The 20,448-nt window shown below is 38.6% G+C and overlaps 1 protein-coding gene across 1 annotated transcript; it reads left to right on the forward strand.

The window, feature by feature from the left end:
* The first annotated feature begins 15,883 nt into the window (after positions 1-15,883).
* Positions 15,884-17,313, forward strand: LOC147497987 (uncharacterized). The gene is made up of 3 exons (XM_086563087.1): positions 15,884-16,754; positions 16,862-16,941; positions 17,062-17,313. Exons 1-3 carry the CDS (start codon positions 15,884-15,886, stop codon positions 17,311-17,313), a joined length of 1,203 nt encoding a protein of 400 aa, XP_086419213.1.
* Positions 17,314-20,448: the final 3,135 nt, after the last annotated feature.

Here is a 20,448-nt window from a genome sequence, read left to right on the forward strand (position 1 = left end):
GACAAGAGGTAGGAGAGGAAAGTTAGAGTTTTGCCTTAGTCCTCTTTATATAGTAGAGGGCTAGGTTTTACAATTATGTGCATGGGCTTTGGAGCTATATTTTGCGCCACTAAATTAAGCCCAAAACCTAATTACTTAAGTCCAAAAAGGATTTATATGCTGGAAATTACTGCAACAGCCTTTTTGTCCACTTTTTCTCTTCTGATTGGATCAAAGCTTAGACCATTAGAAAGATATTTCCAAGTCGGTCGTTTTGACATATAATAGGCCCAATTACGAGGTCTGAGTCCAAAGATACAGTCTAAGGAAGTTTTGTTGACTTTTATGCTCTATTTCTGCCCGCGTTGACTTTGACTTTTCAGCTTTTGACTGGGCTTTAAAAAGGCTTTTTCTCCTTGAAACTTGGGATTTAACCATAGAACTTCTTAGCAACCAACCTTTGCTCTTTTCTCTTGCAAAAATGACATATTTCTTCACATAATTGATTCCAAGACCTGAAATACACAAAAGTACGTAAACAATACTAACTCTTATTTATTATAAATATAATTAGTCTATATGTAATGTTATTAAGGGGTTAAAACTATAATTTTGGGCTCTTATCAGACAGCTCATTGATTTGTTGGTTCACTTCGTTTATACTGTCCTCAGCGGTGACTCCGTTTGGGTTCTGGGATGCCACCTAACTTTTTGGTGCAGTGTTTTCCTGTCTTAAGAGAGTGATGCTGTCGTTCATGGTTCCCATCTGGGTGGCCATGCTCTTCATTTGTTCTTGGAGGATTTCCATGCTTTGTGGGCTTGAGATTTGTTTGAATGTTTTTGAGGGATTGTGAACTCAAGAAATCGAGCCACAGATGGCGCCAATGTAAAAGTTATATTTCATTTAACCTTACTGGAGTAGGCAATTTGGGGGAGATGGGTTGATGGATTGGGTTTGACCGAGTTTGTTTGGACGAACTGCCTATGTATCAAGTTCTCTCTGCTGGGGGGAGACTTAAATCAAGTCAGACGTAGTTCCTCATCCTCTTTATATAGGCAAGGTGCCCGCGCCTCTTGCACTCCCACGTCAGGTCAGATCCAGGTCTTCAGGTCACTCATCGCCTTCCATGATGGCGAGTTATGGACATTTACTGTGATGCGCACCTAAAGCTTTGGTCTTGATGTCATTCATAAAGTCATACGTTACTAGCTGTTGTGGGATGAGAAGAGTGAGTGTCAAGGAGATCGCTACTAAGCGAGATCGCCAACTCTACTCGAGTCACTTTGAAGCGAGCTCACAGGACGAGTGCCTGTGGTGATATCGCCTTGAGCGCAAGTTGCATAGGTCATTTGCCTGAGTCGAGTCACTATGGAGTGAGTTTAGAGGACAAGGATATTGGGTCAGTTGGTAGTTCTGTATATGCTGGACACGTGTGTGATATTCATTGGATGTGAATATTACTCCTCACATGCGTGCCCATATCCCTTAATCCCATGCGCTTCATGGTTCATTGGCGGGGCTAATGTGTTGGCCCACTAGAACTCAAGCACACGTACATAATCCAAACACAATTTTTTTGTTTCTTAGCCACATATTCTTGATCTTTGTATCTCCCCGTATGGCCGAAAGTTTTTGATATATTACGAAATATTAGATATATGCCAAAAACCCAATAATACAACGCTCATCTTACCGACCAAGTGCCTGATATAGCCACTGTCACTGATAAAACATTAAATTGATAGTTTACCAACGAAATGAACGATGAACTCAAAACGTAAGTAAACTAAAACTATTTTATGAGCCTATATTTTATCAAAGATTCTACTCTCATATCCTATGAGATATAGTGGAGTAGAGTGATTCGTTCCACTCCTAGTCCTTCCGCATGCTGTGTTCTTTACGTATAAGTACTCTTAACTAAAAAGTCTAATGAGAGATTTACGAAATGGCAACTAGACTACGATGCAACTACCCACAAGATGCAACTAGTCGACTATCAGAACAACTATAGGAATGCTACGTTGATTCTATGATAAGGAGTTAGAGGGGGATTGATTCCACCTTAACTCGACTTAATCCTACTATCGATTTAATCGTCAGAATCGAATTGAATCGCTTCGCAGAACAATATGGTTACTCCTAATCCCTAATTACACATGGCATTTCTACCAATTCATAACTAGTATGTGAACGATTAAACCCATTCTCATGGTGAACTAATCGTTTCTAGAGTGGAAAGGAAATTACGACGACTCAACGATAATCGAAATCAAGCTTTCATCAAGGCTTCTCAACCCCCTCAATGGAGGTTTAGCCGAGAATCATCACGTTATCATTCCTAATGGAATTCAAACAAGACATGATATAAAGATTGAAACTTAGCTTGTTTAAACCCAATTCAAAACTACTAATGCAATAATTGAATTAAACTAATAATGGCAATTACTTGAATCTACAAATTGAAACTAAACAATTAATGGAAATGAAACTAACTTATGGAGAACACTATTTTATTAATCTAATGAATAATAAAACAATGATTCAAATACTAAATTAATAATCTAACTAATCTAAGTCTAGCTATCTACGTAATAAGAGAAATTAGATCTAAACAATTGTAAATGACAAGAATCGAAATTGACAAATAGCTATTTTATTTATCAAACTAATTAAGAACAATGATTCTAAGAGTTTAATCTAAAACAAGAATTGAATATAAACTAAACTTAATTTAATTAAATAAAAACTAGATCTATAATTATCTATTGTTTTAGGTCTAACTAGCTACCATTAACTATCTACCATTAACAAAGAGCTAAGCTTTTGTTTTTATACTTTCAGATCCAAAAATCGTGCATGGGTTTGGAGCCATGTTTTGGGCCAGAGAATCAGGCCCAAAACCAAATTCTTTCAGTAAAAAAAGGCCTCTTCAGCTGCAGTTGGCTTCAATAGACTTTTTATCCACTTCTGCTCCTCTGATTGGGTCAAGGCTTAGACCATTGGAAAGCTCTTTCCGAGCCGGTCATTTTACATAAGGTAGGCCCCATTCCGAGGTCTAAGTCCAAAGATACGGCCTTTGGAAGTTCTACTGACTTTGTGTACTGTTTCTGCCCGCGTCGACTTTTCAGCTTTTGACCGGGCTTCAGAAAGGCTTTGTCTTCTTGAATCTTGGCCTTTAGTCACGGAACTCCTTAGTAACCAACCTTTGCTCCTTTATCTCGCTAAAGTGGCACATTTCTACACATAATGGACTTTGAAGCCTGAAATGCATAAAAACACGTAATCAGTGTTAACTCTTAATTATTACTCACATAATTGGTCTAATAGTATGATATTCATAGGTTAAAACTACAGTTTTGGGCTCTTATCAAACCACCCCCAAACAGCATTTTGCTTGTATTCAAGCAAAGATGAGAAATTAGAATAAGTGACCAAAAATGGAGTTCTAACTACTCTCGTTTCACTAAGTGCGATTGCATTGACCATATGCAACAAGGCCTTAAACGACTAGGAATTCCCTAGTGGACGAGTTATAGCCTCGTGAGAGTTTTCCAGTGAAGGTACTCACAAACTTCATCTATACTACAACGACTAAGAAATAAAACTATTGTTTCCTTATTCATGCTCTAAATTAACTATACCTCTCACTAGCAATGCATATAGAGTAATCAAGTCGAAACCTAAGCTAATATATGCATAATAATCAATCATCTACAATAAACATATATACAATGAGTAATACTATAAAATGCCTAGCAGGTTCGTTTCTGAAACTCGGGATAGCGTCCTTAAGTAGGTTCTCACAATAATAGTCAAGATACAACACTATAATTTTTCCACTCGTTCATTACTCCAATGCAAGTGGGCACACTTTACCTTACAATCTTAATGACAACAAGGAAGTTTTGAGTCCACCAAACACATCCGCCACTTACTATCACACTAACCTATTCCTAATTGAGCTAGAGGTCTTTATTAGGTGTCATGGGATTAGGAGATGGTTTAAGAAGGAAAGAAATGAATATTCAAAAAGGACAAGTCTGAGATAATAGAGTCTTCATATTATGTAACTTAGAGAAAACCTTGTTATTTTCTTTTGCTTCTATACTTTGTTTCTATCCTTAGCCATATTTTTTTTCTTTTTCTTTTCTTTGGCTTTTGACTCCCTTTTATTCTATTTTTGGAGTTTTTATTTTATTTCTATTTTTATTTTTCTTTTCTTTGGATGGAAACTTCTTTTCTTTATTTTCTGAAGCAATTAACTAACTTTTGTATACAGTGTTTTTCTTCTTCTTTCTTCCTCATTCTATTCTCGGACTTATCTAAATTGGGTAGGTTGAATTTTTATTTTGTTTTGTTTTGTAACAGGGGTAAAGGATTTGTGGTTTATGAAAGGCTAAAGAAAGGTTCAGAGGGGCTTAACTAGCGGAAAATAATTCATAGGTTTGAATTTTTGGCTATATCGATCCAAAGAGAGCCTAAATTCTCGCTTAGGATATGGTTTAGTGATCAAGCAAGTGGACGGTGTGATTTCTCTATCCGGATTTTACTTCTCCCTTGTGTCATTTCTCAAATGTTTCGGCTCATATAAGGCTTTAGGCTATATTCTCACAGGATTTGTAATAAGTACTCTAGCCTAGATTTTAAACTTATCGCTAACAATCATCGATACTCATGTAATATATTTATAGATAGATGCAAAGATTATTACCTATATATTAACCTAAGTTTCTAAAAATTATTCTAATGCAAAATCTACGGAGACTTCTAGATTATTAAGAGCATAGAGAAGGAAAACAATACCAATATTCCTAAGTGTATAGCATGAACTTATTTATTTATATTTTTAAATTTTTGAAATTTTGACTAGAAAACAAATGCATATTATACATATCTATATCCTAACAGATGCCTTAATTACACGTGTTTCTATGCCCCCCAAAACAAGAAGCATGCTTTGTCCTCAAAGTATTTTAAATAAAGAGGGTATGAAAAATACCATTGAAACGCATGAAATTCAGGAACATCTGCAAAACAAAGTTATAACGTACTAATATAGGAAATAAAAACTGACACAACTCTATACGAGTTCTACCCATTATGGGGTTAACAAGAATGAAATTGTTTGGGACATAAGCAGACACTAACTAGAATTAAAACTAACCTTATCTCCCGCATTACTCATCATCTTCCTCATCCTCTTCTTCTATAAAGAAGTGAGGTTCCTTCGCGTCCTGCCATGCCATGATAATTTGCCAGGCTTCCCACCATTTATCATCTATTATTGCTAACCTATTAAGAGCCACTTGGTCTGACGGGGTATAGGGTGCAACCTGATGAGGTTGTATCCTCCACCCTTGCCAAGTCATTGCACGGAAAGATCGAATAATACTATTTGTGCATCTTACAGTGTCGACCGTAATCCAATCCATGAAACGTGTACAAAAAACAGGAAAGAAACATAGCATAATACGGGAAATTAGAACAGGCATAAGAAGGAACTTATGCCTCATGCTATGGGATCGAGCTAAACTAGACATCAAGGTTCGGGGAAGGTCATGACACATACGTCCCGTGGCTAAAGCAAGGAAGACGCTGCAAGTGGCATCATTCACAGAAGAAAAATGCTATTCCCCTAAAATGTTTAGCATGATCCAAAACATAACAGTTCCTATGTTCATGGACAGGCTACCAAAGGCGACGTTATATTCCCCTTGGTCCTCGATACGGAAAATGCCTGCGCCATACGACTCATGCAAAAACTCATAAGTGTAGACATACATATTATCTACCCAATAACACCATGGGTCTTGTATTTCAGCGGGCATAGCAAGTCCAAGCACAAATGCTAGCAAGAACCTGGTAATTTCCATTGGTTCATTATTGATGTTGATGGAGAACACTTGTTCTCCATCTGGTCTCTCAAAGAAAATGCAGTTATCGTAAAAATAAGATGCTAGTGTTGGAGAATAAAGCGATCGTCTTACCATAAGCGGTTCCCAATTTACGTATGTGATCGCTTTCACTAAAACCAAGCACCGTAAGTAGTGCTTTTGGAACAAATCTTCGAAAAGACTGTTCGGTATCAATGTAGGAGATGTCATCTCAAAATTATGCTCTGAAATAGCTGCGAATGATCGGGGAACACCCCGCAGAAAAACTGGAATTTTTACGGTCCACGGAAGTCGTATGAAAGCGCTTCTACTTAGCGCTGGTCGCTCACCTTGGGCGAAAGTGCACTCGACAAAAATTCTGAAAAAAAAATGTAGGCGAGGCTCCTCGGGCAGCAAAGCGCCGAGAAGTCTTCAAGATCGGAAATTGAGATCTAAACGTGGGAATCGTGGGAGTGAAAGGTGAGTGATGGAGGTTAGGTGTAGTGTGAGTTGTGAGTGTAGAATGAATGAAGTTTATATAGGTTTAAAGTTGCTAAACGGATCGAAGTTGCCAAAAGTTTTTTTACGGCAGTTTCCGGAAATCCTAAACTTTCCAAACCCGAAAACAGAAACAACTCATTTCCTTGATTCTAAAACAACCCTAGTATCTTTTAGGTTGAATTTAGGATAGAATCTACCTATTTAATCGAGATTTCATATACTTATTCATAGATTTGCCTAAACGGCCATATTTTCACCTTGACTCCGCAATAAATTCTAAAACAAGGGTCATATAAAAATCATGCTGGAATAGATAACACCACCCCCAAACAATTTGGGAAGGTGGGATCAATATTAAACAACCACACACAATGAAAATAACCTCATTATATTAAAATTTCCATTCGAAGTACATTTCACTACAAAATTCAAATTACGGAATTAAACTTACATTAAAATAAATAACAATAATGAAACTACAAATAAACATCAAACGATACTATCCCTAACCACTTCGGTACTGGTAGCGGAGGGGCACACGCCAGAGATGGCTCCGAAGCTCTCGATGGGCCACCACCATTCGCCTTTTGGGCGACGACGCCTCGTGCCTCGATGGTGTGTCCTCGGAAGGAGAATCCCCGAGGTGGGAATCATGCAAGCATGTCGGCCCGAATCGGCGCCGAGCTTCTAGCTCGCCCCATCATCTGTTCCACCGCTCATCCTCATTTGGGATCGGATCTCGGTTATGATGGATAGTAGCCTCGCCGAGTCCGGAGGTCTTCGTAGATAGTGTTGAGTGAACGCGATGCCACGATGAATAACGGCCATGCGTTCGCGATCCGACCAACACCTCTCGGGGCATCCAGATCAAAACAAGTCAAGTCCTCCTCATCCTCCTCGGCATTCTCATTTCCCCATCCTCCTCGGCATTCTCATTTCCACCATCCTCCTCATCCTCTACCCTATCCTCAGGCAACCTCCAAACTCGTTGGACACAATCCTTATAGATGCGAGGATTTGGTGTTGTAGGTGATGTAAGACCTATCGATTTGGAGCTACTCTCAACTTCAAAGATGATCTTGGTTATCAACACGCGGGAGAGGTGCAACAGCCTTCCCTACTCCCCTAATCATGCTAAGCAAAAACTCCAAGATACGTAACTCGCACTTCGCTCCGGAGTTTCCATAAAATGTGGAGGCAGTTCAGCCGATGTCGCCGACCTTCTCCTTGCCCGGGACGTTGATTAATCCATCGAAGCTGCAGCCGGCAAATTTGTATGGTTCGAGGGATGCTCGGCTTAACACAATGCGATTTCAGATTGTAGTTCCTTCCGAATCGCCACGCGGCATCAGCGGCTCTACCCCATTATATTGGGACTCCTGTAACGTGACATCCGGGATGGATTCTAGGTGGAATGCCTAGAATCTCAGCCAACAACCAGATAGTTACTTCCTTCCTCCTCTTCGCCACCATAACAAAAATTCTAGTCCCTCCAACTCCCTCGTGTTGTAGAACCGTCGGACTAAGTCGCCGTGGTAAAAGGCGATCGGGTCGAGTACCACAAGCTATTCCAAATCTCTATCGATCATTTTGTCACCGTGAAAAGCGGCGAAGTGGTCGCCATAAAAGCTTGCTCGCAAAATTCGACGTTGTTGAGCCATTTTAGTGTTTGGAATGTAGTAGGGGTTTAAATGGAATGTGGTGTTGGAATTTGAATCGACCGACTGAAGCAAACAGTGGTGGTGGCGCGACAGCTTGAATTTGTAAATTTTCGTGGGTTTTTGGTGATGTAAGTTGGTGGATTTGGTGGTGGTTTGGTTTTAGAGGAGATTTGAATTGGATTTTTGATGGTTGGCATGGGTTAATTTGGTTTCTTTTTAATTTTTTTTTTTTTTTTTAGGTTTGGAGCTTTGGTGGTCGTTAATGGCAATTTGGAAAGATGAACGTGACTGTTTGGGGAAAGGTAAGGGCGCGGGTGCGCTGCCGGTGCGCGCGGGTTGGGCCCAAGCCCAATTCGAAATTTTTGAATTTTTCGATTTTTTGCGAAACTTCAAATCAAAATTGCCGCTTCGTTACCGGTCCGATTTTTGCGAATGAGATATGGAAATGATCAGGAGAGAATTTCCAATCCAATGATCCATAAAATACTCTATTCTGACTGTGGATGACATATAAATAGTAGAAAATGCCTTGAAGTGCGTGCATGACGTACGACATTATGCGAACGACTGAACTCTAAATTCATGATTATGTCAACCCGGATTGAAATACAATTAAACGGCCTAAGCAACTCTAATGGGACATAAAACATTCTAGAACGGAAACACGAACACCCCACCCCCAAACAAATTTTTTACAACAAAGCTTAGAAAATTTGTTTTTTTAGCAGTGGGTCTTTTAAAGTCAGATTCCCGAGACTTCCTAGATTACTATGTTTATTCTTTAATATATATATATATATATATATACTTTTATAATGAAAAACAATAAACAAGAAAGACATAATTCACCCCATAGAGAAACATGACTCAAAAATCCGAGAAAACATGCAAGAGTGGAAAACGTGAATTATGTTAAACGTGGACTTAGGATCCGTACTTTACAGCCACACACTCCGTAGGAGGACCGGTTACCTTAATGGTGCACTCACCAATATATGGAAATGAAAGAAAATGCACCAAACACAAAAGTTGAGTCGTTTATAGTCAGATACTCGAGACTTTATCTAAACATATGTATGAACATACAGTTTATCATATATCAACAACCGAAATAGTTGTGGATCATTCCATAAATAAATATCACAGAAAACATATCCAAACATAATCAAGCACCAAGATTTCCTATGACGCAACCTAGTGAAATGAAAGCGAAGTCGGATAACCCTATTACGTAACCTAGCATGCACTTTCTTTTTCATTTTTGAACGAGAGGGTGTTCTAGTAAATAAGTGTGAAAAAGTGAATGGTTGTGGAGAATATGGTGGATATGGATAAGTTGTAGAAGGAAAGCATGTAAACAATGAGGATGTGGGTTTAGCACAAAACTCATTCATGGTGTGTATAGGGACTGTTTCAAGTCTGAAAATGAAGGTGTCAAATGCTTTGTTCTTCTAAAGTATTTGTTTACTAGGTGGATTTAAAAAATTATGAAGCACAGAAGAAACAAAAGGATCGAGTGCAAACTCGAGATTCCTTTGAAAGGGTGGAAGGAGGGGAGTAGAGGTGGATGTTGTGCAAAGTAGTTCTTGATAGGGTGAATCATCACCTGCTCTAAGAAACTCATCGAATTCCTCATCTAGATTGGTCATATCCACGTTACTATGATAGTCCGCTACATCTTTAAGAAAGTCATCTATCTCATCCTCATCCGTAATATGTGTATCGACTAGTGTAGGGATGAAAATGTTGGAGTCTGAACTTCCAAAGGAAAGAAATTTGGGCATATGATTATCAGGGAACGTGTTGTTGAAATAATCTCGAGCAAAACTCTCGATCATGCTAACCTCTTCTTGCCAAGACGAATCGGGTAACTGTGTCTTTGTTTTAAAAACATTGACTTCAATAGCAAGATGGCCAAAAGACATGGACATTGAACCATCGCGGCAATTAATGAGCGCATTGGCAGTTGCCAGGAAAGGACGCCCTAAGATGATCGGGACAGAGTCGTTAACGACTTCTGTATCGAGGATGACAAAATCAGCCGGATAGTAGAAATCCTGAATTTTTACCAGAACATTTTCGACCACACCCTTAGGATACTTAATAGACCGATCAGCTAATTGCAACGTCATTTTAGTGGGTTGCATCTCGTCTAGACCTATTTTTCTATACAAATAAAACGGGAGTAAGTTAACACTAGCCCCTAGGTCTAATAACGCTGTCGTCAGATAGGAATCTCCTAAGGTGCATTGTACGAGGGGACGACCGTGGTCCTTATACTTAACAATTCCATTATGTTAGGATAGAGTTGGGAATTGTTTTCGTTAAAAATCGTCTATTGGTATATTTGTCTTACGCCTAGTAGTAGTACACAACTCCTTAAGAAACTTAGCATGGTGTGGTAGCTTTTTAATAGCTTCGAGGAAGGGAAGGTTTATAGTTAGATTCTTGAAAACGCCCCTAATCTCCTCATAATTAGTATCCCTAGTTAACACGGCTAATTTTTGTGGAAACGGTGGTTTCGTCTATATTTACCAATGGTATCACATGGATGTTTTAACCGTGGCTTTCTCGTTTCTTAGGTTGTGTTGTAACTAGTACCTCTACAAAGGTGGTAGGCTCTTAGGTTTCTATTTCGTATCTAGTAAAATAGCAGGTGTAGGGCTATCGGTGGGGTAACTATAGGCATAGTTACTTTGTTATCACCCACTCTGCCAGAACGGAGAGTGGTGATGGCCTTTAGCTCACCTACATTTTCATATTCATTACTAGTATTATCGGTTACCTCAAAGGCTGTGTTTGTTGTTTTAGGATTAGGTATTTCGTGACCTGGAAACACACCTTTGGGTTAGGATTTATCCCGGCCAACCGTTGGCTTAAATTATTAACGGATTGTAGAAGTTGTTGGTTAGATTGAGCCATGGTTTGGAAAAGTTTTTGGCTCACTTGTTGAAGGTGTCAAGACGATCCGGTTGTGTGGGTGTAGTAGTCACGGGTGGTGTGACTGGAACTATCTCGCGTGAATTATTTATGGACGGATTTTGATAGTTATTATTTACCGGAACGATACCTCTATTAGCGTTATAATTATTATAACTACCTTGACCTTGTACTTGACCTTGTCGAGGTTGCACTTGGTTGTTGTAATTATTAAAATTACCCCCGACCGCCCTTGTCGTGGTGGAGCTTGGATAAAACTGTGCGTTGGCCTAACATATTGATTATTGTACCCTGGAGGTATGACGTGTTGGTTATTTCTCCAACCAAAGTTGGGATTTTGTCTCCAAGGGCATTAGGTTCACTATTAATGGAACAAGCCTGTTCATAGGCTATAGGACAGTGGAAGTTGGGATGCTCAAGGCTCCAACAGAAACTACATGGATTTGAATTTATATTCATGACGGGGATAGGCTTTTGTTGAATAGAAATGGCCTCTACCTTTTTAGTGAGTGATTCGATTAGAGTTCTAAGCTTGGGATCGTGTTTAATTTCAAACATACCGGCGGCCTTAACTGTATTAGAAGAACTAGCGGAGCGGTGGATATCGTCACTACCCCTCCAGTTGTTATTTCGCTTAGTTTGATCCTCTAAAAATTTATAAGCCTCCGAGGCTCCTTTGCTTAAGAAACTACCCCCATTCATTATGTCTAGGACTTCTTTATGGTGGTGTAGAAGTCCTTTGAAAAGGCAACTAACTAACGTGTCTTTCGCTAAGTTATGATGTGGACACTCTATAAGGAGATCGGTGAAACGATTCCAAGCTTTCAAAATGATTCATGGGGATTTTGTCGAAAAGAAATGAATCTTGGAAAGCATCTCATCCATCTTTAGGGGTGGGTAAAAATGTTCCATAAACAAATTGAACAAGTTTAGCCCACGAGTCCACGAAATTAGGCTTTGGGCGAGTTAACCAAGACGCCGCCTTATCGGCTAAGGTGAAAGGGAATACCCTTAGTTTAATTTGTTCCACACCAACCGTAGGATGGTGGAATATTGTTAGGACTTGTTCAATCCTACGCATGTGCTGATAAGGTTTTTCATGGTCTAATCCATGAAAAACGGGTAACAAATTAAAAATATTTGGGGGGATTCGGAAATCCCCCAATGGGTCTGCTATAACGATGCAAGATTTGGGGCTATCGCTCAAGGCTTTGTAGAAGTCAGAGAGAGGAGTCTCTTCGTCTTCAGGCATTATATCAGGTTGTGTGTGTGAAATAGTAGCTAGAGGTGTAGTGGGTGGTATACTAGATAGACTTGTTTGTTGACGTTGTTGTGTAATTACGTTCGGTGTTTTTGTTCAGCCAGACCTTAATCTCATACAAGGCTAAGACCAAACTTAGATAAACACGTCAACACTCCAAACAATTCTGATATACTAGTATAAACCTCTAACAGGAGATGCGAGGTGTGGAAGAAAGGAATACCTGATTGTGTCCTTGCTTGGCTTATGAATAACGTCTTGTTTACGCGTGTTCAGTGTATATAAATAGTTAGTACACTGAAAAACTTGAAAAATCGAAGTTCGAATCAAACCTGTGGAAATTCAACAAAAATCAGCTCAGGGCGCGGGTGCGCTCGTTTAGGACGCGGTCGCGCTCCGTGTAACTCCAAGTTACAGTGTTTTATGGTCGCTTTCGAGATGGGCTGGTCGCTCAAGGTTCTAGGCTTTGGGCTAGGCTTCGCCGAAGTCGTGATCGCTCCGTGTATTTTTAGCGAAACTTTTCAATCTTTGAAACGGACAACCACAGTATGAATCAAACAAAGGTGGGTGGGTTTAATGGGACTTTAAGAAAAGTACTTATACTACAAAAACAATGCAAAAGTGAAACTAAGATGGCAGCGGCGCCATTTGATAAAACATTAAATTGATAGTTTACCTACGAAATGAACGATGAACTCAAAACGTAAGTAAACTAAAACTATTTTATGAGCCTATATTTTATCAAAGATTCTACTCTCATATCCTATGAGATATAGTGGAGTAGAGTGATTCGTTCCACTCCTAGTCCTTCCGCATGCTGTGTTCTCTACGTATAAGTACTCTTAACTAAAAAGTTTAATGAGAGATTTACGAAATGGCAACTAGACTACGATGCAACTACCCACAAGATGCAACTAGTAGACTATCAGAACAACTATGGGAATGCTACGTTGATTCTATGATAAGGAGTTAGAGGGAGATTGATTCCACCTTAACTCGACTTAATCCTACTAATCTATTTTAATCGTCAGTAATCGAATTGAACCGCTTTGCGAGAACAATATGGTTACTCCTAATCCCTAATTACACATGGCATTTCTACCAATTCATAACTAGTATGTAAACGATTAAACCCATTCTCATGGTGAACTAATCGTTTCTAGAGTGGAAAGGAAATTACGACGACTCTACGATAATCGAAATCAAGCTTTCATCAAGGCTTCTCAACCCCTCAATGGAGGTTTAGCCGAGAATCATCACGCTTATCATTCCCAATGGAATTCAAACAAGACATGATATAAAGATTGAAACTTAGCTTGTTTTAAACCCAATTCAAAACTACTAATGCAATAATTGAATTAAACTAATAATGACAATTACTTGAATCTCTTAATTGAAACTAAACAATTAATGGAAATGAAACTAACTTATGGAGAACACTATTTTATTAATCTAATGAATAATAAAACAATGATTCAAATACTAAATTAATAATCTAACTAATCTAAGTCTAGCTATCTACGTAATAAGGGAAATTAGATCTAAATAATTGTAAATGACAAGAATCGAAATTGACAAATAGCTATTTTATTTATCAAACTAATTAAGAACAATGATTCTAAGAGTTTAATCTAAAACAAGAATTGAATATAAACTAAACTTAATTTAATTAAATAAAAACTAGATCTATAATTATCTATTGTTTTAGTTCTAACTAGCTACCATTAACTATCTACCATTAACAAAGAGCTAAGCTTTTGTTTTTATACTTTCAGATCCAAAAATCGTGCATGGGCTTGGAGCCATGTTTTGGGCCAGAGAATCAGGCCCAAAACCCAATTCTTTCAGTCCAAAAAGACCTCTTCAGCTGCAGTTGGCTTCAACAGACTTTTTATCCACTTCTGCTCCTCTAAGTGGGTCAAGGCTTGGACCATTAGAAAGCTCTTTCCGAGCCGGTCGTTTTGACATAAGGTAGGCCCCATTCCGAGGTCTGAGTTCAAAGATAATGCGCCCGGAAGTTCTGGCTGACTTTGTGTCTTTGTTTACGCCCGTGTCGACTTTTTAGCTTTTGACCGGGCTTCAGAAAGGCTTTGTCTTCTTGAATCTTGGCCTTTGGTCACGGAACTCCTTAGTAACCGACCTTTGCTCCTTTATCTCACTAAAGTGGCACATTTCTGCACATAATGGACTTTGAAGCCTGAAATGCATAAAAACACGTAATCAGTGTTAACTCTTAATTATTACTCACATAATTGGTCTAATAGTATGACTGTTACAGGGTTAAAACTACAGTTTTGGGCTCTTATCAGTCACCAAGTTCGGCATTTTTTTGAATAAAATGCGTTTAAAACCCATTAAATTGCCAAGGCGTCTTGTATACGTTTAGAACCCGTGCTTTTCAAAATATCGCGTTTAAAACATTTGAAACGCGATTTAAACGTAAAAACCGTATATATCGCAAAATTTCGAAAAGATCGCGTTTTAAACTTTCTTCTCTTTGCTTTTGTTTGGCCACTTACTCACAGAGTCGCACAGCAGAAAAAAAAAACAAAAAAAAGAACCCCAAGAACTTTACCCCAAAAAAAGAACCCGATCGAGAAGAGTTCCTTCACCAGTTCACCACCAAGTCGCCAACTACCAAAGTACAAGGTTAGCTCTCTCTCTCTCTTGCTCCTTGCTTACTGCTTCTGTCTATCTCTCTCGTGAATTGTAAGAATTAAGTCAAGTAACAGACTTGCATAGTTGCACCCCCATTAATAACCCGAAATAGCCTTGCAATAAGTACTTGAAGCATTAAGTTTCTGTTACTCCTTCATTCAATAATTATTGTTGTTATTATTTATGGAACTACATTTTCAAAATTGTAATCTTTTGATTCTTTTCTGATGTATTTTTAGATACGGCAAGGGTTAGAGATCCATTATGGGAGCATGCCGAGCCAACAACATAAAAGAAGAACAAATGCAAATTTTGTCAACTTGAGATATCTGGGGGAATAAGTAGGCTGAAGTATCAATGGGCGAAAATGATTGGGCATGATGTTAGTCCTTGCACTGCTGTGACTGATGAAGTGACGGAGCTGGCACTAAATGTCGTAACCGAAATAGAGGACATGCCTCATGTTAACAAGAAAGCTAGAGGGAGTAACTCCAAAGAAGGAAACACATGCTCAAGCTTCAATTTCGGGTCTCAACAATTGGTTTATAGGGCATCAAGACAGTCAAGCACCGTTTCCTACCAACCGAAGGTTTTGGAACTACTGAAAAAGAAGGAAAAGGAGGTTGCTGATATTATGGGAGTAAAATTTATTGTTGCAAACAACCTTGCATTTAATATGTTAAGATCAGACAAATTAAGAGAGTGATACCAAGCTATTGGGAAGTATGGTGAGGGGTATATGCCTCCTAGCAGTGAAACTGTGCGTACCAAGATTCTATGTTCATTGAAGGATGAAGCAACAATGTATGTGAAAAGTGTCCAAGAGTCATGGGAAGATACGGGTTGCGCATTGATGTCAGATGGTTGGACATATGGTTAGACATATGGGATTGTTGCACATGTTAACTTGTTAGCTAGTAGCCCAAGTGGAATCGTGTTCTTGAAGTCCGAGATTGTCAAAGAAAAACATATGGGAGAATATCTCGCTAACTTCATAATGAGCACCATGGAAGAAATTGGTTCACATAATGTGGTTCAAGTTGTTACAGATAACGCAAGCAATTATGGTTCAGCTGAGGCTATTATTCAATCTCGTTACCCGCATGTTTTTAAGACTTCATGTGCAGCACATTGCATAGACCTGATTTTAGAGGATATTGATAAGCTTCCATCTCTAATGCCAATCCTGAAAAGTGCAAGACAACTTGTTACTTTCTTATACAAGTCACTTGCGATTTTGGAAACAATGAGAAAGTTTACAGACAATCGTGATTTGAAGAAGCCGGGAGCACCTAGATTTGCTAGCCAATTTCTTTGCTTACAATCTGTATTGAAAGAAAAAGAACCTTTGAGATTCTTGGTAAGCTCAAATGAATGGCAAGATCATATGAGGACAAGAGAGGATGATGCTAAAGCACTTGTTGAGGTAATACAATCTGATGCCTTTTGGATTAAAGGCAACGAAGTGGTTGCAATTATTGAGCCTATTGTGAAACTACTTAGGATGGTTGATGGAGATGAGTGTACATTGGGATACATATATGAGGGCGTTATTAGAGTAAAGGAGTCGATAAAGATGATTCTCAATAATGATAATGATAAATATGACCCTTATTTGGCAATCATTGAAAGGAAACGAATTCAATGCCTTCATAGCCCCATTCATGTAGTGGTTGCGTATCTTAATCCCAAGTCTTACTATGAAAAGATTGTTAAGATGGACGCTGAAATTAAATATGGTATGAGTAAGGTGAGACAAAAATTACTTACAAGTGAAGAGAGGAAAACCCTCACTCAAAAGATAATTTTTTATCATGCAAGACATTCAAAGATTTTCACCCCAATGGCTGTTGATGCTCTATCAAACATTCATCCTCGTATGTAAAATTATTTCATTATTAATTTGTTTCTTCTTAATAACTATTAGATGTTGATTGCATTTATCTATTTGATTGTTACATTAATATTTGTACATGCTTTCTAGGTTTATGGTGGGATATATATGGTGGTGATCTTCCGGTTATGCGTAAGATTGCTATGAGGCTTCTTAGTCAAACATGCAGTGTATCAGCTTGCAAGAGGTATTGGAGTGCCTTTAGTGCCACACAAACCAAAAAGTGAATTAGATTAGAGCCAAAAAGATTGCATGACTTGGTTTATGTTAGGATGAATCTCCATATGTAGAAGACTAGTGTGAAAAAGACGGAAGATAATCTAAAACCGATTCAACTAGATGACGTTATAACTTTTCCAGATGACCCGACTCCTGTAGTTGGAAATGATGTGGAGAATATTGTTGATGGTGGTGATATATCTGATGATGAGGAAGATGTAGATGTCGAGGATGGTGGTAATGAGGCTCATGTTGAAGCAGACGCAACTAATGGAAATGCAGATGATGAAGAATTTCATCGTTTAAGGAATGTATTTGAGTGAGACATATTTATTTAGCTCTTTTTAATTAATTTTCTATCACTATGAATAATTTCTAATTCAAGGATGGTGTGTTGATATGTTAAAAACATATGATTCTCTCTACAAGTGAGTGCTTCAGTTGTGGATGGACTTATACAATGTCGTGCACAGCTTATACATTGTCGTATATAAGCTTATACATTGTCATATATAAACTTTCTCTTATATATATAGTGTCATACGGCTTATCTGATGTTGTGCATGACTTATACATTGTCGTATATAAGCTGCCAAGAAATAGGTTGTTCAAGACACTATATATAAGCTGCCTTCAAACATGTCCGTTAATGTGAAAGCCTGAACAAAGCAATACTTCACATTCAATTGAAAAAACCATTTCACATTCAGTTCAAAATAACTTACAACAAAATAATAAGTGAAACAAACTTGCACCAAAATAAGAAAGTGACATAGAGCAACACATATCAACCATTGCTGAATTAATTTTGCCCACGCAATTCCCACAAATGATCTATCAAAGCAGCCTGAAAAACTATATGAGTTTGCCTACAACAAATTTCGCGATGCCGACCAAGGAACCGTTGGAACCTTCCTTCATCTTTTTCATTAACCTCAAATTCCCAATTATCGTGTGATTTGTTTGAATGAAATGAGCAAGTAGTGTTTTGATAAGAGCCCAAAACTGTAGTTTTAACCCCTTAATAATCATACTGTTAGACCAATTATGTGAATAATAAGTAAGAGTTAATACTGATTACGTGTTTTTATGCATTTCAGGCTTCAAAGTCCATTATGTGAGAAAGGTGCCACTTTAGCGAGATAAAGGAGCAAAAGTCATTGAGAACTTCGAATACCATATCTTTGGACTCAGACCTCGGATTGAGGCCTACCTTATGTCAAAACGACCGGCTCGGAAAGAGCTTTGCAATGGTCCAAGCCTTGACCCAATCAGAGGAGCAGAAGTGGACGAAAAGTCTGTGGAAGCCAACTGCAGCTGAAGAGGCCTTTTTGGACTGAAAGAATTGGGTTTTGGGCCTGATTCTCTGGCCCAAAACATGGCTCCAAGCCCATGCACGATTTTTGGATCTGGATGTATAAAAACAAAAGCTTGCCTCATTGTTAATGGCAGTTAGGTTAGGTAGATAGTTAGACCTAGATTAGTTAGCCTCCATTAATTAGTTTTAGAACTTAGTTTAATTAGTTTCAATTCATTGTAGTAGATTAAACCTTTGAATCTTGTTCTTCATTTGATTAGATCAATAAAGTAGTATTTTTTATCAATTTCGATTTTGTCATTTCCATTTCTAGATCTAATTTCAATTCTTGTTCTTATTTCATTTTAGTCATTAATTTAGATTTCATTATTGTTTAAATTAGTAAATTTCAATGCTTTATATTATGTTTAGTTTAGATTCAATGGGAAATGTTAGTTTGATGAATCAAGGCTAAAACCTCCATTAGAGGGGTTGATGAAGCCTTGATGAAGACTTAGTTGTTTAGTATAGAATTGGTTGTAGAATCTATTCCACTCTAGAAGGTCGTGTTTAAGCCATGAGAATGGGTGGGCGACCTCACATGCTAGTTAGTATCCGGTAGGAATGCCATGAACACTAGGGATTAGAACTCGAAATTCTCTCGTAAGAAGAGCGTGAGAGTTGAGATACAACATTCTACGCTAGGTTGTTAAGTTGGAGTCGAGGTGGATTCAATTCCCCTCTAATCCTTTATCTAGATTCAAACAATCGTATTTCCGTAGCTTCGTAGATTAACTTTAGTTTATATTTTATCTTGTTATTTATTATATCTAGTTATTTAAAATAACGCGTCTTGTTAGCATAACATTTCGTAAAGCTCTCATTGACTTAAGACTGATTTCTTAGACTTAGAAGACAATCCATGCTAGGGAACTAGGAGTGGAACGAACTTCCTACTCCACTTAGTGCAATTCGCATTGAGAGTAGAAGCTTTGATAATTGAGATAGTAAAAGATTAGTTTTAGTTTACTTACGGATTGAATCGTTCATTTCGTAGGTAAACTACTCAATTTACAGTTATCAAATGGCGCCGCTGCCATCTTAGTTGCACTTTAGCATTGTTTTCCTTGTAGAAGTAGTCATTTTTAAGTCCCATTAAACCCACCCACCCTTGTTTGTTTCATACTGTGGTTGCCCATTTCAGCGTTGACAAATTCGCGAAAATACGGGAGCGCCAGCATGAGAAAGGAGAGCGACCAGCTAAGTTCTTGGAATTTTTAGTTTTACCCGAAGCCAGCGCCCATACCAAGCGCGACCCGCGCTCAAACACTGGAACTCGACTTCACACTGAGCGCGACCCGCCCCATTTGGAGCGCGACCCGCCCTAAAAACACTGTAATCTGAAAATTACTTTCGGGCCGAAGCGCCGCTATCTGTGGCGAAGGCATCTATGTTAAATTTATCGGATTTCGGCGGTTTTGATTGAACTTTGATCTTTTTCATATTTTTCAATGTTCTAACCTGCTATATAGCGAACAAGCGTAAACAAGACGCTATTCATAAGCGAAGCAAGGACGCAATCAGGTATTCCTTTCTTCCACACCTCGCATCTCCTGTTAGAGGTTTATACTAGTATATCAGAATTGTTTGGAGTGTTGCATGTTTAGTTAAGTTCGACTTAGTCTTGCATGAGATTAAGGTCCGGCCGAACAAAAACACCGAACGTAAATACACAACAACATCAACAATCAAATCTATCTAGTATACCACCCACTACACCTCTAACTACTATTTCACACACACCACCGATATAATGGGGAAGAAAGAGACTCTCTCTCGGACTTCTACAAAGCCTTGGCGATAGCCCCAAATCTTGCATCGTTCTAGCGGACCAGTGGGGATTTGAGAATCCCTCCAAATATTTTTAATTTGTTACCGTTTTTCATGGTTTAGACCATGAAAAACCTTATCGGCATTATCGTCGATTGAACAAGTCCTAACAACATTCCACCATCCTACGGTTGAGTGCGGAACAAATTAAATTAAGGGTATTCCCTTTCACCTTAGCCCGATAAAGGCGTCTTGGTTAGCGCCGGCGCCTAATTCTGTGGACTCGTGGGCTAAACTTGTTCAGCTGTTTATGGAACATTTTTACCCACCC

The sequence above is a fragment of the Coptis chinensis genome, chromosome 5 (genome assembly GCF_015680905.1).
Source record: "Coptis chinensis isolate HL-2020 chromosome 5, ASM1568090v1, whole genome shotgun sequence".
Lineage (NCBI taxonomy): Eukaryota > Viridiplantae > Streptophyta > Magnoliopsida > Ranunculales > Ranunculaceae > Coptis > Coptis chinensis.

Bases quoted from the DNA above. Each gene is read 5' to 3' on its own strand.
- LOC147497987 (XM_086563087.1), top strand. From the start codon at position 15,884: ATGGAAGAAATTGGTTCACATAATGTGGTTCAAGTTGTTACAGATAAC. The intron at 16,755-16,861 runs GTATGTAAAATT...CATGCTTTCTAG, and splicing joins TCTATCAAACATTCATCCTC to GTTTATGGTGGGATATATAT. The intron at 16,942-17,061 runs GTATCAGCTTGC...CTCCATATGTAG, and splicing joins TTCTTAGTCAAACATGCAGT to AAGACTAGTGTGAAAAAGAC.